Below are 23,459 nucleotides of genomic sequence, written 5' to 3'. Positions count from 1 at the left end.
ACACGTGAATACGAAGCGCATTTTATATATTCCACGATTCAAAGTGATATCACATAATAATAACACACTTATTCCCAATATAATATACACTATATGAGTATTCTCAAATGTACTTAGTATGAAGTACAAATTACGTCAGAGTAGGGCAAAACATCAACTCCCTGACGCAAAACTACAATTACAATCCTATCATTATTATTATTATTATTATTATTATATTCGAGCGAACAGCAACTAAAAATCGTAAACTTACCGCGAATTAAATTTGAGTGCTTCGGCCAATTCCATTGACAAAATTTGCAAAATGACGTCACGGTCTCATTAAAAAAACTCCAAAAGGAACAAGTTTCGGTGTGTCCACTGAATAGGGGTGTCCCAAAATAAGGATTCTGGAGTATTCATACAAAAACAATCAATTCACTCGGCAAAGTCTCGATGTACACTACAAAATGATGTAAATCATTTACAATCAATTGTAATTGTGACATTGATTAAACATTAACTAGATTGAACTCGTCCGCGCAAACACAAAGCCAGACAGGGTTCTACAAAGCCGCAATATAATATGCACATCATACGTTAACACAATGTTATCATTTACATTTTTAATATAGCATACTGATTATTATTTCATGTGTGTAAATATCAATTCAAAGGCAAATTAAACTGGAAAAGGCTTGTTTTCACCTAGCTTGGCAAACAATTATCGGAAGGGCATTTTCTTGCGTCGCTAGTGGCGGTAATTATGGCCGTTTTTTTTAAATGAAAGAATAAATGAGCACGGAAAGTTAATTATTATATAAACACATGTTGTAATTTTGCTATTGCTGATCTATAACACTGACATATTAATGTTAAGTAAAATCTGATTACATACAGTAATCATTTATTTATGTCTCTTTCCATCTTCAATTGAACTATTGACGCATTAGTAACTGTGGGCAGAAATATATAAGTGTCCCTGATTTAAGCAGGGAGTTGTAAAATAATAATAATATAATAATAATTATTATTTTACAACTCCCTGATTTAAGTACTGTATGCCTACTGTATTATCTATACAATTATGACAAATAATAGTATAGAGAGCGCTATTATGGGGACAAATTTGGGACCCAACAAAACCCCAAAAGAGGCTTCGACATTTTCCGATGACACATTAATTTTTTATTTATTTTAGAGAAAAATTATTTTCACTTTTTTCTTTTTAATTTTGTACCTTCAAGTTTCAATTTTACCTTTCTATTTAGACATTTTTTTAAATTTATTAAACTTTTTTTAATGAAGGTGACTCATTAAACAAGGCTAACCTGTATCGATTATCAATTATCAATTCCTGCCACAGCAGACATAGATAATTAGTTTACACCCAGTCATGCATGACATTCCTTTTTTTAAACGTTAAAATAATTATACAAAAAAATTAAATTAAAATAATTCTAATATGTAGTATGACTCTAAATTGTAAAGGTGGTACCATTTTATTTTATTTATGAAATATTCATATTTTGCTCAGATTTGACGAACAAAAATCTATGTTTAAATTGTAAAATACATAAATAAATAGTATACAGTACTGTACACATAATTAAGGTTTATGTGTGCAATGGTACACAAAAGGTGAACATATTTGTTTCATTGCACGAATATAAAAAATATTCGTTATTTGTTTTATATAACATAAGTGTATTTCATATAACAAGAATGAACGCACATAAGTTCATGAAAAATGGACTCTTGATGTCACATGGGTCTAATCTTCCAATCAAATGAAAAGGATCTACTTACTGTAAGTGTTATACAAATAAATATAACATACAGTAAAATATCATAAAATATATTTAAAGCATGTTTATAAAAATAAAACTGCTATATTAAATAGCGTATATGTGTAAATACGAGAACGTGATTGGTCGAAATGGCATCACATGACTACCTATCCAAGAAATCGAAAACATTATTGCCTGAAAGGGTAATATAACGCGTCTGACGTCACTAGAATAAAATAATAATGCAAGGCTTTAATAATATTATAAGTATAGAATAAAATGGTTTTTAAATAGGCAAAAATATAAACTTATAATAAAGGTACATGCAAACAATATCTTAAAATAGATGCACACTACACTACAGTATTTATAGGACACACTTGATTCAATATATATGTCAGTCAATTCTATTCTATTCAAAATCGTTTGCTAATTGTTAATAAGTTTTCTTTTCTTGGTAGACAACCATGAATGTTTTTTGGAAGTTGATTGTAAATGTTCCTGAAAAAAAAGAAGTTATATTGTTATTTTAAATAATCTGAAGAAGAAAAATCTTCACATCAATAAGTTAGAAAGGAATATAGAGGAATACACATTAATATGAGTGTAAATACATTTTACAAAATTACACAAATAAGTTTCATTCGTTGGTTTTAACAGTACACTTAATATCTTTTATTTTCTACTTGTTTTCAAGATTATGCCAACCAGGTGCTGAGAGACTACTAAATCAAGTTACCACAGCAAACAGTACATATCGACTCGGACTCTTCCAATACTGGACACTCTTGAGCTGGCCTAAGAGACATTCTGGTATCCAAAATGTGTTTTTAATGGGTAAAAAAGAATTTTGGACCTTTTTGGACCTCACGAAAAGCTGATTTTGGGATAGCTCGCTTTCATCGTGCTTGGTATTGGGAATAATTGACTGTACTGTACTACTTATTCTGATTGCTTTTCGGTAAACGCAGGGTTAGACGAAGGAAATCTAACAGGATGCAGAACTCTGGAGATCTGTGGTTGTAAAACGATCAGTTCCACGCCCTTTAATACAGACACTGTATTCCACGAAGAATATGTACTGTACTGTTGATATTTGTCGCAGCCAGACATAAGATCGAATATTGTTACGAGTTCCTATCTTGGCAAGGTGAGCTCAGTGTCCTGTTGTTAGATTACCTTGGTTAGACCGAGTCTACATTAAGAAAAAAGTTTAGTACTTACTCATGTAATCAATAAACCATTGTGGCTTGTTCTCCCAATAGATAAACAGAAAGTAAACTGGGATACCAGCTAAGGTGATAACAAGCCCTATACAGCATTCCACAGGGGCGGAGTAGAGCGACACGCCGACAACAAAAACACAGCAAAGCAGAAAAGAAATCGGTACTATCATTGGTACCTAACAAGAGAACGTTAGGATATCACTGGATGCTTTGAGGAATAAACCTTCATTTTTGGCTCATGTAACTTATTTTGTACTTTTTGTTCCACCTTAGTCTTCAGAAGATGGTGATGACCCATATTCTGCAAGTCATTTTATGTTTTTAAGAAAAAAGTAATATATTGTTTGAAATTGTGCACGGCAAAATCAACATATAATGTTTGCAGCACACCACTTACAGGTTCTTAAAAGAACTGCTGAATTTACTTTATGTTTCTCTCTCCTGAGGATGACCGAAGTATATTAATCGAAATTTTATATTAACATAAGAAAAGATTATAAACTGATCTTATTTTAAAATTATGAAGATATTCTTTAGTTCAGTTAAGTTTTTGTTCTTTTATAATTATATTAGAAAGAAATAAAAGTAAGAAAAGTTAAAAAGAAATTTCTGTCTATTTAGGGTATCTTCTCTATTGTTGTTTTTAATAAATGTTGAATCAAAACTGTGGCAAAATCTTCTATTCAAGATTCACCTTCTATATTCACCTTTCAAAACATTTACTTCTTTTAAATCAGATACTGTTGACTATAAGTTATGCATAACAAAAGAGTACACCTATGCATTGTTAGCCAGGAATCTTTGAATGTGACCCAAGGTCATTGTATAATAAGCAGCTTTGCTGGAAAATGTCAACCTTCTTTCAGTATAACCTCCAGGTGTTTACCGAATCACTCGAGGAGAAGAGATTTTATTTGTATTTCATGGGCTCATTCCACTTTCATTGTTATACGTCCCTACTTAATACTGTGTGTTACAGGTGTTATACAAATAATAACATACAGTAAAAAATCATAAAATCTATTTAAAGCACGTTTAAGTTCTATTGTTGTTTAAAGACTTTTTAAAAATAAATATTTACCGAATCACACAGGGAAAACAGCAGAGCTTTAATTTGTCATTTATGGGCTCGTCCCACTTTCATTGTCATATTATAATAGATTTTTAACATATATTTATATAATCAACATATTGATATCACAGGAAATATATAAACACATCAGGCAAAGAACATTAATTCTAAACCACCCGGTGATATACTAAAATTTAATTAATCAATTTGAAACGATAAAGATGAGGAAATCTGTGAGAATGAGAAAAAGTCGCCCCAACCGAGACTCGAACAACTTGATATGCAGTTGTCCTAATTTATATATAAATATATATATACACAGTAGGATTAGAATCAATTTATACACATTTATGCATAGGGGTAATTATTAAAAATATATTGTCCTCCTGAAAAAAAATTGTTTGTTGTTGAATATGCCATTTTAATGTTGCATAATAGTTATCCACTTTGGCTTTGGATGAATTTAACCGTTTATTTTGTCATTTTATAAGTGAAACATTTTTTTCATTTTTTTTTTCTACGGAAGTGATTAACTTTGATAAAACTACAAAATGGCCTATTGAAAGTCTGATTTTATCATCTTGTTGTTAACTATGCGTCAAATGGGAATGCAACAGTGACGGATGCAAGAAGAGAGGTGGTTTCAGGCGGTCATAGGAAGGTCTAAAAATGGGGCTCTTGGATCCACCTATTAATGAGATTTTACATACCGAAAAAGGACGTTCAAGTTCTGGGAATTTCCATCTCCAATATGGAATAACAGCTACAGTGATTCCAATAAACAGGAAGCCAGTAAAAGACAAATAGTTGATGAGACTGTACACACTGTCACCCATCAACATCAGCAAACAGATTGGAAGCTAAACGATGAAAAATTCAAACATTTATTTTATGATCGGCCATAGTAGACAATTTCAAAAGCAATAGTATAAAACAAAATATTTTCCAAATGCGAAAAGATTTTTTTTTCGTACACGGAAAAAAGTACTGTACTATTAAACGATCGTTTAATAGTGCGTACTATTGCACGCCATGTGACCCACATTCGTCCAATCAAATGACAGGAATTTATTTAGGTGTTATATAAAGATGTTATAGTGAACTATAATATCTCTATAAAAAGTAGTGTAACAGTACCATTTAGGATATGATTGTACTAGTGTATCAAACCTCATTAAAATGACAAAACAAACACACAATCAAACATAATCGAAATGCATTATAAATTTTTAAGTTATCGCAAGAAGCCTTTAACAGAATTTACAAGGGTCACTGAATATGCACAATGTGCTCTCTAGAGCTGTACACTCTTTAATGGTTTTGCAGTCAATGAGTTTATACCATTATTGGTCAGAACATATACTAAATTGACCATAGTACATAAAACATTTTAATATAGCTATAAAGACACACATGTTATGACTTCTGAAATGTTATTAAATTCAAGTTCTGTCAACTCTTGTATTTATAGAAATTTATTTTGAAGTTATTGTGTCTATGAAAGAAATAGGAGACGGAACAAATTCCATAAATTAATGTATCTACACAAAATATTACTATGACAGGTGTTATCATGGTCCATTAAGTTTCTTGAGAGAGGGGGTGCTTCCCTTTGGGATGTAAATTTATACATTTATAGAAAAATATGGCAAATAAATATAAAATGTGTCTGAAACTGAACAGGTAAATTTAACTTCTGTCTGTAGGGGTGAAAGGTTCATGACCTCTGCCATCAACTTACTGGACATCTACTTTATTTTTTTATTGCAATTTTGATATTTGTATTGTTTTATTTTATAAGGTCTAAAGTCTGGCTAGGTATAGAGAGGAAAGGTTTTTCCACCAAAATTCATATGGAAAAAGAAGCTACTGCTACAGAGCTGTGAAAAAAATAAAATGTGAACATTACCATACACAAGATGGCTGGTGTTGGCGTCCTTCTCTTGACATCGATCATAGCAATGACTGTTGGGAAGTGTCCTTCCCTGGCAGCGGCAAAAACACCCCTGGAGACAAAGGTTAAAGGTAAAAAAAAATATACATCTCTACTATCTACAATAATGTTCGCAACTTCTTCTTTTCAGTCAGTCAGGTCGTAGCAACCAGTATGGTTGGTAAGATTTCAACCTGACCACTTTTTCAGAAAGGCCTTTGACGAGCCAGTGGCTTGAACAGAGATTGTTTCTTTTTCTTGCAAAAACTGACCACTTTCTCGTGGCTACATCAGTAAAAGTTTTATTACAAAAAGGTAGATACCTCATACATTGAGATATGATTAGTTAACATTATCGTATTAATGCTAAACTATTCATTCTTCCAAATCTCTTTCTACGACAAATTATAATTTCTTTTAAGAAACAGTTTCCACTTCTCATGATTAAAATGAAAATCAATTCACTAGAATCTCAACTCAACCTTCTAAAAATGTATACAAAACCTCCACCACCCCAAGGATTTGATCTTTTTGCATTTTAAACAAATTGACAGCACCAATTTCAAACAAATTGACAGCACCAATTTCAAACAAATTGACAGCACCAATTTCAAACAAATTGACAGCACCAATTTCAAACAAATTGACAGCACCAATTTCAAACAAATTGACAGCACCAATTTCAAACAAATTTATTACGCTCGTAAAAACGCATTATATTACATTATACTTTTTAAATATATTGCCAGAGCAAAGTTTATTTTACACTTTTGTCCATGGATCAATGGATAATCAATTACGGCATATTAAATGTCGTTCATTCCATGGGGATTGTTCCTAGTCATGGTTTATAACAACTATTAAATTTCTGTCTGTGACCCTTCGAATGTTATATAGAATTGTATTAATTTATACATTGAGGGGGGTATATTACAAAATGGTACAGCAGATATACTGTCCTCTTAACACCTGAATAGGTCATTGTAATGTCACATAATAGTTCAATTCACTTTCACCAAAAATTGCATCGAAAAACAAAATTACTTACCTGATGAAAACCATAATTTAAAGAAAAATAATAATATACTGAAAGCCCATTGTCTGGAAGTCAATAGGTTTTTGATTAAATTTAACTTTTTGTTTTGTCTTTTTTTATAAGCAGAATCATTATTAAAAAAAATTTTGGAAAAGTGAATAACTTTTCCATATTCAAGATTTTAATCATCGTTACATTTCATATTTTTGTGGACAATGCACCATCATGTTTATTAAGATAGTTAAATGTTAAATAGAAATAATGTAGACATACTACACAGCATACTGAAGCAAAGAATAGAGTCTGAGCAATTCAGAATATGATATAAATTACAAAATGATAATATGCTGTAGATGAGAAAGACAAATTAAGAAAAATGGTAAAAATGATTGAGGAAGAAAAAAAGAGAAAAAAAAAAGAAAATGAAGGGAAACAAACATAATTTAAGGGAAAAGAAGCAAAAAAGGTGCAAAAAAAGTAGAATAAACTAAACAAAACAGGCATGAAGTTTTGTACTAATATGTCTCCATTATACATTTTGGTCTTATGGCTTCTATCTATGCATCTAATATAGTAATTATTGTTTGCATTGTATAAATAGATATACAGTATATTGAAATAAATTGCCATGCTAAATTGAATATATTTGTGAGCAAATTTAAAAGAATAGGTAACACCGACATTTTGCAAAACTGTTTCAAAACCTACTATATGTCTAAATAAACTGAAAGAGAATGGGCTGCATTCAGAAAAAATGAAGAAATAGAAAGTAAGAAAGATAAAAGCGAGGGATTGCATTTTAAATGGTGCAAAAGGAAGGATAAAATGTAAAAAACTTACATTGCGAAATGTCATGGTTCTAATCATAAATCATGCAGTCTTGAAACATTTTTTTTAAATGTTAAAATTAAAAAAAAAATAATTTGTAATTATCCAAAAAGGGAAGAGAAATATTTTTTTTTATTTGTTGTCAAATGTTTGAGTTGGGTTGCGTCAGTGTATCCTTGCCATTTGATTGGTTAATTTTGTGTCATGTGACTTCAAATGCTAAATAGGACATATAATATGGTTTATTGTAACCTAAAACATTTCTGTAATCATGCATCTGAAACAGAATTTTTAAAATTATGATTAGAACCATGCGGAAAGTGACATTATTACGGGAATTAAATTTGTAAAAAAGACATGGACGGCAATTATACGGTACCTTGAGTCGCTCAACAGGCACCCATTGAGGGAGCCTGCACAAGAAAGCGACACAAAAACCGGTACTATCCACAGCATTACCCCATACAGATCTGATGCAAATGACTGGGGAGAAAAAAGAACAAAACAACTTTGAAATATATTTAGTTTGTAAAAGCTTACCTTGAGTCACTCAACAAAGATCCGTTCAAAGAGCCTGCACAAGAGAGAGAAACAAACACTGGTACGATCCACAGCATCTTGCCATACAAGTCTTGACCAAATGACTGTGAAATTGCATCAACAACAAACAAAATTTGAGACATTCATTCTCAAATTTACTTTTGGTGAACTACATACCTTACCAATGACTGCATTTTTGTAAATAATAGTATATATTTTTTAAATGATAATTGCCAGAAGTTAGTATAAGTTGAATTTGTTACTAAAATCAATTTGTTATATAAGATAAATAATAATAGATCTATATTTTTGTATTTTCATTGTATCAATGTGTTTGTTGGGGACTCCTTTGGAAACAAGCCTTTGGGAGAAAAGGGTTATCCTCTGCTTTCCATGTTTAATTTCTCAAGTTTAATGTTTGTATTATTCGATGTATTTTCATTCATACTTATGGTGTATAAATTGTACTGTTCTTGGAAAGCAATAAATATTATTACTTACTGTATTTGTTTATTTTTGTAATAATTCTTAACAATAAGAATATAAGTTTATATTTCAAGTGGTTTATCATTTTCTCTATCAAGTAGTAAATGGGCAGCGAGTTATTATACCAAGGCCTCCAACCCAAGCAGTCTAAATGCAAAAATTATTGTTAAATTTTTACCTATAAAACTAATTATTGTTCAGACAACACCACTATTCTGGAGGCCAGTAGACCCAAAAAACATAATCTCTGTCTGGTACTCTCTAAAAGCTCTGTCTACACTATCAAACTAGAGAGAAACTCAACAGTTCTTTTCAGAACTAACATACGTGGTGTACCACAAACTTTATATCAACATTTGATTTCACCATGCAAACCTTCAAACAATATACTATCAAACTAGTTTGTCAAAAAAAGTGTGATGTGCCCAAATATGGTAGTGATATGCCCAAATATGGTAGTGATATGCCCAAATATGGTAGTGATATGACATCAACATGTCCATATACTGTATGGGCACATTACATTTTTTTGTCACAATTTTGATAGTGTAGACAAAGCTTAAGTTGATAAGTATTTAATTTGCATAGACAACACTACAGAACACTACGGTATTTCAACAAATTTATTTGAAATTACTTTTCCCCCTTTCACTTACGACAGCTACTGCATTGGAGTTTAGAAGTTCTTGTGGAGACAATTGAGCAAAATATGCCACATTGGTTGCCAGGTAAATCACAGTTACCAAGCCCATTGAAATCATGATACCCAGAGGAAGATTTCTATTGAAAATAGAAAGAATATTAATCATTATTTGCGAGAAGCCTCATAAAAAATGGACAATTTAAAAAAAAAATTATTATGCAGAGAATTATACAGGCGGTCACTAATTTATACTTTTAGTCTAGGACCTGGGTCAGATTTGTATGCATTTGATTTAGGAGAGAATATCTCAACTGTTATAGGATAATTTGACCCCAACGAACAACATGGAATGTGTGCCAAATTCGCTATCCGGGACGAACATGCCCAAAATCAGGGTCAAAGGTTAAAAATGTGTGGTTCTTATATCTCGACAACCACTTGTCGTACAGATTTGCTTTTGGTGTCACATTGTTCAGAATATACATATTTATATTCGTACTAACACAACCTTTAGCGAAAAAATGACCGGAAATGCTTTTACTGACCTTTGACCCAAAAATGACCAAAAAACACATTTTTGGGTTAAATTATTCTTTAAAATGCCAATGGACAAACTGTATGGTATCAAATGAAAGCATACACAATATGCTACCTATTGCTATCCAACTTGTATTGAAAATGTTTAATTATGAAGCTAATTGTATGGAAAATGTGCATATTTTGATTATTTTTATACAAAAAATGAATATTTGGTAGCGTAATTATTATGTTTATTTATATAATATTAAATAATTTAAGTGTTTGGAAAAACTATTTGGTATCAAATGAAAGCCCATAAAGTATTCTATCCATTGCTACCCAACTTGTATTAAAAATCTGTAATTATGATGCTAATTTTGTTTAAAATGTGCATATTTTATTATTTTTTTACTAAAATGAGTATATTAAATAGTGTAAATTTATTTTGGTTTATTTATAATATTAAATAATTCAAGTGTTCTTTTGTTGTCAAATTGTTCAGAATATACATATTTATATTCGGTCTAACACAACTTTTAGCGAAAAAACGACCGAAAATGATTTTACTGACCTTTGACCCAAAAATGACCAAAAAACACATTTTCGGGTAAATTATTCTTTAAAATGCCAATGGACAAACTGTATGGTATCAAATTAAAGCATACACAATATGCTACCTATTGCTATCCAACTTGTATTGAACATTTTTAATTATGAAGCTAATTGTATGGAAAATATGCATATTTTGATTATTTTTATACAAAAAATGAATATTTGGTGGCGTAATTGTTATGTTTATTTATATAATATTAAATAATTTAAGTGTTTGGAAAAACTATTTGGTATTAAATGAAAGCCCATAAAATATTCTATCCATTGCTACCCAACTTGTATTAAAAATCTGTAATTATGATGCTAATTTTGTTTATTTTATTTTATTTTTTTAAATTTATTTTTATATTATTTTTATTATTTTATTATTTTTTACAAAAATGAGTATATTAAATAGTGTAAATTTATTTTGGTTTAAATAATTCAAGTGAAGATCTTGGTTAATTTACCAAGCATTTTGAACCCATTTTTACTGTTTTATAACTTTTAGATATTAATTATGTGTTTTTATATTTAGGCTGAGGGTAAATCAAATTATCCTATAACAGTTGAGATATTCTCTCCTAAATTAAATGCATACAAATCTGACACAGGTCCTATGACATTAATTTTAACTAAAAATATTATTCATATTGGATGTTACTTTGTCCAATATGTTACATTTTCCAAACATTTAAATTATTTAATATTATATAAATAAACATAACAATTACGCTACCAAACATTTTTTGTATAAAAATAATCAAAATATGCACATTTTCCATACAATTAGCTTCATAATTAAAAAATTGTCAATACAACTTGGGTAGCAATGGGTAGCATATTGTGTATGCTTTCATTTGATACCATACAGTTTGTCCATTGGCATTTTAAAGAATAATTTAACCCAAAAATGTGTTTTTTGGTCATTTTTGGGTCAAAGGTCAGTAAAAGCATTTCCGGTCATTTTTTCGCTAAAAGTTGTGTTAGACCGAATATAAATATGTATATTCTGAACATTTTGACACCAAAAGAACACTTGAATTATTTAATATTATAAATAAACCAAAATAAATTTACACTATTTAATATACTCATTTTAGTAAAAAAGTGATAAAATATGCACATTTTTAACAAAATTAGTATCATAATTACAGATTTTGAATACAAGTTGGGTAGCAATGGATAGAATATTTTATGGGCTTTCATTTGATACCAAATCGTTTTTCCAAACACTTAAATTATTTAATATTATATAAATAAACATAACAATTACGCTACCAAATATTCATTTTTTGTATAAAATTAATCAAAATATGCACATTTTCCATACAATTAGCTTCATAATTAAAAATTTTCAATACAATTCGGGTAGCAATGGGTAGCATATTGTGTATGCTTTCATTGGATACCATACAGTTTGTCCATTGGCATTTTAAAGAATAATTTAACCTGAAAATGTGTTTTTTGGTCATTTTTGGGTCAAAGGTCAGTAAAAGCATTTCCGGTCATTTTTTCGCTAAAGGTTGTGTTAGACCGAATATAAATATGTATATTCCGAACAATTTGACACCAAAAACAAATCTGTACGACAAATGGTTGTCGAGATATAAGAACCACACATTTTTAACCTTTGACCCCGATTTTGGGCATGTTCGTCCCGGATAGCAAATTTGGCACACATTCCATGTTGTTCGTTGGGGTCAAATTATCCTATAACAGTTGAGAAATTCTCTCCTAAATTAAATGCATACAAATCTGACCCAGGTCCTAGACTATTTGCGACAAATGTCAGGAATGTATGGCTCAAACAAATTGGCCGGGTTAGTCTTGCATTTAGTCTAGAAAAAACAACCACTTTATTTCCAAACATTTACAGGGGCCCTTCAAACCATGCCCCAAATATCAAAGTAGGTATATAACCAGTTGTAACTAGTTGTATGTAACCAGTTGTAACTAGTTGTATGTAACCAGTTGTAACTAGTTGTATGTAACCAGTTGTAACTAGTTGTATGTAACCAGTTGTAACTAGTTGTATGTAACCAGTTGTAACTAGTTGTATGTAACCAGTTGTATGTATCCAGCTATAACTAGTTGTATGTAACCAACCTTACCTTGAAGGGTTAACAATTTCTTCTGTAATTTGTGAAACATACTGCCTGTGAAGATTCATACATTTTATTAATTCGAAAACTAATACACACTATAATAAAATGTTATACAGTAATTTAATATGTTAAAGAATGTAAACTCACTAATTGCCTGGCAGACTGTTAGAGCACATAATATACTATAGTTATTTAACACCTTCAAAAAATAATTTACATACCATCCTGAATATGCAAATAAGCCTGCATAAAAAGCCAGTGGAATTTTTGTGACATCTGTATTTTCAGCTCCAGTAAAGGCATCTTTTAAATGAGTGGTTTTGCCTAAAATATAAAACAGAACATTATGAATATAGGCTTTTCAAGACAATATTTCAAATTTTTCAATAAAAATGGAGTTTTGCGGCTTACATGGCAGTTCACCAGGTACATTTCATACTACCTTTCTGTAGCAACATATAATGTATTTAATCTACCACAAAACATTCGTTTTTTAAGGTTCTTTCATGAATTTGTCACATAAAATTCGGCATCACAATGCATTTATCTTCTCGTAATTGAAAAATATCAATATTGCAATACATTATAACACAATGCTAAAAGGTGTGTGTACAAATCAATATAATATGCCTTAAAGAGTAATTTGCACGATTGTTGTCGTCTTCAATATCATTATGACGTCATATAGATATCTAGTAGTAGACGTCTGTCCGGTATATCTGTGATTGAATCAACTGAAAAACACTTAACTTTGACACATGTAAACTGTCAAGGTGTATATCCTATCCCAAGGGCTGTATCATAACTACTTCACACATGATGATATCATTTTCGTTCTATCATATCATGGATTGATTTAGCATTACCCAGGAAATACCTGTATGGGCTAGTAGAATGGTGTCCTTTTCTCCCGATTATCTAGTTTAATATAAGTTGACCATTCAAGGGATGAGGCTATCAGCATGGTCAATCGGGCACATAAGTTTCTATAAGGTGGTCGACCATAGCGGAAATTACTATTTTCTATCGGCACAGTTGACTGTGCATCAATTTAATTTCCTTTGGGTATAGCGGTCAAAAAGGTTGATCATGCACCTTAATTTTTTATGTCCATTTGTTTTATAATGTATCCCCAATAGGGGTATCGCCTGAATAGGGTGCTAAAAACAGTGCTAAAACAGATATTGCCCTTCAATTGTTTTTACGGGAAGTGTCTGTCTTCAATCGGTATGTGATCTGAATAGGGTGAGTGTCTTTGCTAAAACATACAGATATTGCTCAGAATAGCGATGTCTTAAAGGAGGTATTCTAAATGTATTGAAGTATTTATAAAGGAAAATTATATCTAAAAGATATTTTATGACCTGCACAGTTTATTAAACAATTTTAATTGAAAATACTTGAAGCACATCACTCCAGAATAATGACATTATTATTTATTCTTGTATTCATTTGATAATCGCAACAAAAGACGTAACAACAATAAAGTGAAGATTCATTAAAACTAAGACTTTGTAATTAAAAGCAGGTGTAGAATTAATCAACTGAAAATGTAATCAAAATAAATATGTAAATATGTTAAATGTGACAAATTGTTCTCTTCAATGGAAATATTGATTTTTATATAATAAATTCAGGTTTCTTGAAAAAGAATATATTCAAAATAAAATCAAGCAATAAAATTAACTTTATACATAAATTATCTAATATTTGGGGCTGTTTCTACAGTACTAAATTCAAAACTGTATTGATAGTGTTACTCAAAATGCTGAAAATTATTTTAAAAGTAGGTTATTAGACAAGATATTCCTCTTGGAATTTAGTTATTAGCCAGAGTCAAAATAATGATCAAGTCCACAGAGAGCCAGCAATTGGAATAAGTAATTGAGAGAAGATGACTACTTCATTCAATTGTTTAATGATACAGTATAATATATTTTTTATTGATAATATTAGAATTTTTTCTTTCTTTACGAGTACATAAAGTCTGTTTTGAGAATTGTACAAAGTTGAAGTTCTTTAATAAATTAATGTACAATAAAATTACCTTGAAAAAGTAGTACGAATCCAGTAATGATGATAATGACAAGACCAATTGTCTTAACAAATGTTAACACAGTCTGAACGCGAGTTGTCCATGTTACACTTACACAATTCAAGTAGAAGACACCACCTAAAAAAGAAATTATAAATCATAGCATTATAAAACAGTACTAAAATGTTGTTAATTAAGAATTATTTTATTATTTATTTTCTATTTTTCTACTACATAGTAGAAAAGAAAGTAACACAAAGAATTGTCATATTGTGATGTACTGCTTTACCAAGCCCCCATAAAAAAAAAAATGGTTCCAAAAATGCAACAAATTATATAGAAAAATACATAGAAAAATTGTAGGAAATTGTTTTGTAAAAAAATATATTGACGATGGTGTAACTTTATAAACAGAGGGACTATAATAATTATTGTATACAACAGCATAAAATGTGGTACAGACAATCAATCAATCAATTTATTTGGAAATTGCACCTTTACATCGGTGGCACACACAGTAAGTGGTGCATCCATATTAAACACAATTAACATAAAATGACGGATACGGATACTTGCTAATTTACAAAGTTAAAAGATTAAACAAAAAAAAAATTAAAAATTATTACTGTATACTGTGGCAATATTTGTCTGACATGAGTTGATACATCATTTTACTTAAATATATTTATATAATGCATAAAGAGGAAGTAGTTACAAAAATAATTGTTGATGATTACATTGAGGGTAGCTATAATTGAGATAGCGCCCATCTATTATGCACACATTTGTGACAGGCTACAGTAATAGTAATTTGTTCTATTTGTGCTGTCGATTGTAAGAATCTTATCTTTATTTGAATAAGAGCTGTAGCAATGCAATTAAGTGTGTCAACAAATGATATGGTAATATATTCTGTATAAAATCTGTCGTGTTGCTTAAAGAATTGAGTGATTATAATTTTAATTTTAACAAATCTTTGAATTTCAGGACAGTTAAAATATTATTTTTCAAATTATAATTTCTTACTTTTTTAATTACATTATCAAATTTGAAAAAAAATTTAAAAAGTGCTTTACTATAATATATATAATATGCTCTATTTAAACACGAAAACTTGGCTCAACTAGAAGTTGTTTTTCTGCAAGGCTGTGCATAAAAACAAAAAGTTCACAAACAAAAATCTTAACTACAATAAATATACTGAAATATAAATACTAATAAACAATACTGACTGTGGTTGAAAAAAAAGAGTCACAGAATAAAATTGAAAACTTAAAAAAATGTTGCATGTGCAGTATACAATTTAACACAAAATCTCCATATCACTATGTACTGTAATAATAAAATCGTTCTGTAATATTCTGCAGGTGCGACAAGAACCATGGATCCATGAAATGAAATAGACTGAGTAAATATAGAATATAAAAGGTGATATAAAATCACTCATGCAATAGTGTTTAATTAAACTGATATAACAAGAAATAAGATCATTTGGACGAAGCAGAGAAAATTAGAGCTTAAAGAAATCTATAAATTGCAATCAGGTGGTCAATACAATAATGGTTCGTGCACAAAGTAAACATACTGTTGTTGAGTGGGAACTCTTAATTTAAGGGACATGCCACACACCTAAAGCCCTGTCTACACTATCCACACACCTAAAGCCCTGTCTACACTATCCATAATATCAACAGGATGATGTCATATCACTACCATATTTCTTATTCTTATTCTTTATTGCCAATCAACAACAAAGACAAATAACAAACTACAAAGTAAGTGGCAGGAAACACAAAAGGGAACTAAATCCCTATGACAAGTGCCTGTGAATCCTCTTACCAGCACATAAAGATAAAATATAGCATTTCAATAAATATATATAAATCCAAAGGCAAATTACTGAAAAAATGACAATGCTGTGGCTGGATCTCAATGGAGATACAAAAAAAAAAAAAAAGCGAAAAGCTTTCAAAATGATAAAAGTAAAACAGCCAGAAAAGTTAGCAGAGCTTTCGGGCAACACTAGCCCGCCATCAGTGCAAGTGTAATAAATATATATAAAAATCTGTCAAATTTGGTCATATCACCACCATATTTGGGCACATCACACTTTTTTGTCAAACTAGTTTGATATTGTAGACAGAGCTTAATAATAGGGGTTCAACTTTTTGAAAATTTATTATACAGCAGAACCTCTCCTGTATGAAAATAACATTAAAAAGTAACTTACCATAATGAATCAGTTTTAATTTATTAATCTCAAAATACTACAAAATCATGACATGCACATTTTAATTAAATAAATAAAAGTGACTAGACATAATTTTTAGAAATCCACTAAGTAACAACAATCATAGTACTGACTCCAATTGCAATTTAAGTAAACATTAATACACAACTGCATTTCAAATTTATTACAAAATTTACATATTTGTATGGCTGGTCCTGTTTTAGAGGTTTAAACTTAAGACTATAGTTAGCCTACAGTACATATAAAGGCCAATTTACACAGATAGCACAACAGTAACGGTAATAAAAATATAGAATCTACAGTTGTATGTTATTCCTTATCACTGTTTACACGGAGTGGACAGATGGTTCCGCTCAGGATAGATACAGATTCATATGTTGAACAAGCTACACAGTTTTCTGCTTACCGTTACCGCTCTTCTGTATAAATTGGGCTTAACCAATCCATTTCATATCTAACTTTCATCCCCTACTATCCTTATTACATTACAGTCAATGGCTACCAGCAAATATGGTACTTGTGGAGGAGTACAATCATGTTTGAATACACTTATCCCTTCGTGACTTGACCAACCAAGTCACTCGTGTTTACTGCACTTTCCTATACACATTACAAACCCCTGAAAGTCTATGGTAGGTAAAAGTTTACATACAGTACTCAGGCAATAATTATATTAACTTTAATTTAAGAACGGATTGAAAACACATGGAAATTATTGCCTACACAAGCTCTTTATTAACATAAGCAAGATTCACAATCTGACATAAAACAGTTGGTTATGGATCTTTTTAATCAATCGTGACTGAAAAGAATAAAAAAAAATATTGTTTATGAACATTCAATTATGGTACTTTAAAAATAAGGAAATTACAGTATATTAAATTCATTAACGCTATTCAATCATTTCAAAGACATACTAAAAACTAAACGTTGCCCAGAGCATGGGAAATGTCTTTATTGCCACTTATTACTGCTACTGTACTAGTAGTACACTCAACTTTATTAAACCATATCTTATTATGTCAAACATCAATCTATTAGTATTAGATGTATGCATGATTTGTTTGACAAACTGAGACAAGTTTTACTTCTAGGTTGGTCCTCATTTTATGCTTTGTATTAATTGTATGGCATTTGATAAAATAAATAAATAAATGTTTGTTGAATTGATTAATTGATTAAATTAAAGATGTATTGTCCCCCTGAAAAATAATTCTAAATGCAAATTTAATGTCATATAATAATTACCAAAAATTAGATCGAAAAAAAAAACAACATGGATTTTACCTGAAAAAACTCTAACTGAAAGCAAAAAATAGTCAAATGTTTTTTTCTATGGAATTATAAAAATAACCTATTCAAAGTCTGATTTTAAATTAATCTTCATTTTCCATGTTTATTTTTTGGGTGGGGGGGGGGGGGGGCCCCAATACATCCATAATTAAACACCTGTGCATCTCAAATGATGACCAAAGATGACCAGACACTTTGTACAGATAGACCACACTTGCTCCCTACATTTTAGCTCATACTTGGACATAGCATAAATCATAAATGAATTCTAACTTTTGTGCAGCCTAAAGGAGCAATGCAAAAACCTGTCCTGTATACATAGTACACTATTAAAAAGAGCATTGAACTTTGTTTGACCTTTCATATCTCATAGCAAATACTATCATTTTTTTACAATACAATAACAGACATGTTTCCAGGAAATAAGATCTTATGTTACTGATGACATAATATATACTAATTATTTAAAACTAGTGTCATATTAAACATTAAACCATTTGACTATTTAAGTATACTTCACAAGCCACTCAGAGCTTTTATTAAATCATGGATTTTTTATACCTCCATGATTAAATCAGGTATAATAATAGTAGTTAAGGATTAAGAGATGGATTAAGTTAATCCACTTGAATTATTTTAAATCCTCTACTGCAATCACATAAATCCCACTTTAAATTTGATTGACAATCTTGACCAGAAAAAGATGTCAAAAGATTGATATGTTCTTCTTGCCAGGATAGTCAATACGGTAGACAACTTGGTAGACTTAGTTGGTAATGTTGTGAAAATTGAAATATTGTATTACTACTGTATTTGCCATTAAATAATGTAGGAAATACCAAGGATTAATTTGCATTCTACGGCTCCTTGCCAGGATTTTATTTATTTATCATAAGGGAAGTGTAAATAAATATTACCAAAACAAAAAAACAGAGTTAAAAAAACAATGTTTTCACCAAAAAGTGAAATGAATGACAAAAGTGGAAATAAAAAAAGCAAAATTTACTTAAAAAAGAAATTAAAAAATACAATAAAATTCTTAATAATGAATAGTTTATAATTTGTACTTAATCTTAAAGTCTCAAGTCGGACATAATGAACTTGCATCACATTTAACAAAAATTACTGTTGACCTAATTTCATTACCGAGGTCATTTTGCATATTATGGTTAAAACTGATACCACATTTTAACAATCAACACATTTTCGGTTAGGTAGATTATTGGTAAATTATTCACCCAGTACAGTATGTTCTGCATCCTATAAATATTAATAATGTTTTAATTTAAACAAAAGTAAAATCTATTACAGCTCTGTAGGCATTTACTGTACTGTACATCCTCTTATTATTCTTAACTCATGCAGTATAGTATTAATTAAAGCCAGAGTAATGCAATTTTAGGAACATTTTCTACTCTAATTTTTTCTTTGATTTTTAAATCTGTTTGTGAAAAATGTATGTGAGAAAAGCATTCTCTACCGTGGATATTGATGACCCCCTGAAAATAAATAATTGTTTTTGTTGAATATGCCATTTTAATGTCACATAATAGTAAATTCACTTTGATTGACTAAAAATTGGATTAAAAAAAGTAATTTACTTGCAAAAAACTGTAAACAAAATTTAAAGCGAAAAATTGATTTACTGAAAGGAAGTCAATGAGTTTTTGGTTGAATTGAACCATTTAATTTGTCCTTTTATTTTATAAGTGAAAACATTTTTTTTTTTTCTACGAAAGTGATAACTTAATTAAAACTGTGAAATGGCCTATATTCTTTTTTAAAATTAATCTTCATTTTTTAAAAGTTGAACGACTGGGGTTTGTGTTCTATGTTGAGTGAACTGAGTTTTACAACAGAATGATAACAGATGAAAGTTGACAATTATTTCACTTTTGGTTGATTTTGGCCATATGGCTATAGGTTAAGTTGGGTTAAATGTCAACCAAGCAAAGGCCTGGATATGGAAGTATTTAATATTAAATAATTTAAATGCATTGTTACAATCACAATAAGGCAAGTTTTTATCTATTGTCAACATGAAATAACTGATTAACATTAATCAATCTAATTAGCTAAGCTATTTTGGGCAACAGAAACTCAATTAAGGAAATGTAAAATCTATATCAATGCTAAATACTGGCTACACAGTTTCAGCTGTCACAAAATACATATTGACTGACTGACCACCTTGTGGAAATTAAAGCTCTGTCTACACTATCAAACTTTATGTGACAAAAAAATGTGATGTGCCCAAATATGGACATGATGACACCATATCACTACCATATTTGGGCACAACACTACCACATTTGGGTACAGCACACTTTTTTTTGTCAACCTAGTTTTAGTTTGATAGTGTACACAGAGCTTAAGAAAAACGTTTGACTTATTTTTAGATGCGACATGGTCTTACACACAGTGTAGAGTTATTTTATTTCTGTGAACTGTGTTATAAAATATTTTTAAAATATTGTATAATTAACACAAAAATGTCACATCTATTCAGTTAATACAAATTCAATAATTCATTTAGCATAAAAAAAATTAGTGTGTGTGGTTAAGCATTTACAGAGAGTACAGTAACTCTGTTTTAAACAAAATTTAATGAAAACTATCTATTAAAGGTACAGTACTTTAGGGCCTGTTCAGACCTACGGAGTTATGCTTTCGTATTGTACGTGGCGTACAACTCCATAGGTCTGAACGAGGAAAAGATTAGTGGAAGCCACCTCATACGACACTGATCTTTTGTTTGTTACGACAGCTCAAGGTATAAGATTAGTGAACGCCGCTTACGAATACGATACTAAAGTCATGTATCATTTTGACCTCCAACCAATCAAATTTACTCCTGCATACCAGATGCTTATCTAAATCGATGACACTTCAGTTTGAAACGAAAGCTTTAGTTAGGCAAATCTTTCCACACTTTTCAGTTACGACGCTAATTATAATATGACTGATAATTGCTTGCGATACCCTTAGTTTTGTTTAAAATAATTAAGAGACTTTATATCATGATTAAGCACAAAACCCCATTGACAATGACAGCTGGTTTGTTTTTGATAATTACTATTAGCATAACACTGCAGTAGACATCAATAAAACTCTTCACATAATATTTAAATGATACAGCAAATGTGAGCATAGTCCAGGTGTTGCAAGACACATCTTTGTAATTTGTAGTTTACTTTAAAAGTGGCTTATGACTGTCCACTGTGTGAGCTACTACAAAAAGCATGGAAAAGATCAACCTTGCATCATTCAGAATCATGTGAAAATTAAAATGAAAACACCTGCTAGAGAAACAAGAATCTGATAATGTTGATATTTTAAAAGAAAAGATTAGCCATTGTTTTTGTAGTAGTAGCTAACTCATTCAGCTATGGTGCGTATTTATTTAGGTGACTAAACAAATTTAAGTGATTCTGTGTTGACTGCAGTACAACATATTAATATTAATAATAAATGAAACTTAAACGAGGGAAGAGTAAACTTCTAAACTAATTCTATTATACACATATTTTAAAAATATTGCTTGCCAGTACAGGCACTGAACAGTGAAAATGTTTACTAGGGATTGTCACGTTTACATCTGGGTATATGTATAGTATACACAGTATATATATATATCATACTGTATATACAGTAAACACAAATTCCCTTCTAAGTAAAATAATATATTTACTATAAAAGAAAAAGAACATTGTATAAAGTAAAGTATAGTGGTATTTAAACAGTTATTAATTACCTTTTAAAATATAAAAAGTTTTTTTTATTTTCTGCATTTTAATTTAGTTTATTTAGAGATCAGTCGACCAAATCTGCAGAATATCAAGATAGTTTCCTTGCTTGCCAATCGTTTGTTTTATTTCAGAGTTTGCATATATATTTCATTTTTGTAAATGGCAATGTACAATACATACCTTACAAATGATAGGACCTGATAGTTTCAACAAACCGATTATATTTCAAAATATCACACAATAATAAACATTTAAATTACATACCCATTGTATTTTAATCTTTCCTTATTCAGTCAACAGATTATATACAAAACTACAGTAGTATTATAGATTGTGAAATACTTATTATTAAAGTAACATGACATTGATAGTTTAGTCTATGATGTAGTGATTAAGTTTAAAGTACTTATTTCGACAATCCGATCTGGAAATAACAATTATGCACTTTCTCTATTTTTTAAAGAGATATACAAATTTAAATTAGTTCATCTACAAACATTTAGTGATTTTACAAAAATATTTAAAACAACTAAAATATAACTTACACAGAACCGCCGCAGCTAGTAGTTTGACAGCCGACTGTGGGGGTTCACATATTGGATAAAAAGCAGCAACACAGTATTGTGCAAATGCTATTGCTAAAACTGCCATTGTACCCGTCTTGATAGCCAAAAGAGAAGTCCAAATTCGAAGAAATGCCACCAAAGGTCCGAATGCTTCCAAGATGTACACATAATCGCCTCCAGATTTTGGGAATGTGGTACCCAACTCAGCATAGCAGAGAGCTCCTAGGCTAGACATTATACCACAACCCAGCCATACCAGAAGAGATGCACCGACCGTCCCGGTGTTTTCAAGGATGCCCTTCGGCGAGATAAAGATACCGGAGCCTATGATCACTCCAACAACGATGGTAACACATTCAAGTAAACCGACTTGACGACGGAGAACCACCGCATCTGGGTTTGAACTTCTATCATCTTCATTTGCTACCCTTTCTTTCATTGGTATCACTTCTGCACCGTTAGATTCCTTCATATCGGCCATTGCTGCTCCCTTTCTCTTACCTTGAAATTTCGTTTATCCCTCTCGCCTGCTGTCTCCGATATGTTTACAAATGATATACCACGTGCCACGCTTTGAAATAATGTGTGTTGAAAAAGCACCACAATATTGAGGGCGCATCATCAATTACGCGTGCCATATGCCAGGCCACGCCTACCACCACCACCACCACACCCACTTTCCAGTAGTATTTGAATTAATTATTCATAAATTAGAATTTAAATAAAAAAATGTAAATTTTAGGTGATGATCTAACTTTTAAAACGGGTTTATAAGCATAATATTGACGTCAATTATTTCACACCATAAAATTTC

General features: G+C 30.4%; 1 protein-coding gene across 2 annotated transcripts; it reads right to left on the bottom strand.

Moving 5' to 3' along the window:
* Nucleotides 1–590: 590 nt before the first annotated feature.
* LOC144849702 (cystine/glutamate transporter-like) lies at nt 591–23,213 on the bottom strand. Of its 2 annotated transcripts, none has more exons than XM_078706710.1 (10): nt 22,625–23,213; nt 14,799–14,924; nt 12,973–13,075; nt 12,758–12,802; nt 9,547–9,670; nt 8,405–8,508; nt 5,977–6,073; nt 4,778–4,927; nt 2,994–3,171; nt 591–2,270 (listed from the first exon to the last, which is right to left on the bottom strand). In XM_078706710.1, exons 1-10 carry the CDS (start codon nt 23,124–23,126, stop codon nt 2,206–2,208), a joined length of 1,494 nt encoding a protein of 497 aa, XP_078562836.1. In that variant the 5' UTR covers nt 23,127–23,213; the 3' UTR covers nt 591–2,205. The 2 variants fall into 2 exon arrangements, with proteins under 2 accessions (XP_078562836.1, XP_078562838.1); XM_078706712.1 differs by lacking the exon at nt 8,405–8,508 and adding an exon at nt 8,244–8,347.
* Nucleotides 23,214–23,459: the final 246 nt, after the last annotated feature.

Source organism: Antedon bifida, chromosome 8, assembly GCF_963402885.1.
Source record: "Antedon bifida chromosome 8, ecAntBifi1.1, whole genome shotgun sequence".
In the NCBI taxonomy this organism is placed as follows: domain Eukaryota; kingdom Metazoa; phylum Echinodermata; class Crinoidea; order Comatulida; family Antedonidae; genus Antedon; species Antedon bifida.
Note: the sequence above shows the minus strand (reverse complement) of the source record. Positions and strands in the feature narration are given on the sequence as shown.

Excerpts from the sequence above, each read along its gene's own strand:
- LOC144849702 (XM_078706710.1), bottom strand. The coding sequence starts at position 23,126 with ATGGCCGATATGAAGGAATCTAACGGTGCAGAAGTGATACCAATGAAA. Across the intron at positions 9,671-12,757 it reads GAAATTGTTAACCCTTCAAG|AAATCTTCCTCTGGGTATCA; the intron begins GTAAGGTTGGTT and ends TATTTTCAATAG. Across the intron at positions 6,074-8,404 it reads TCTTTGTTGAGTGACTCAAG|GGGTGTTTTTGCCGCTGCCA; the intron begins GTAAGCTTTTAC and ends CTTTGTCTCCAG.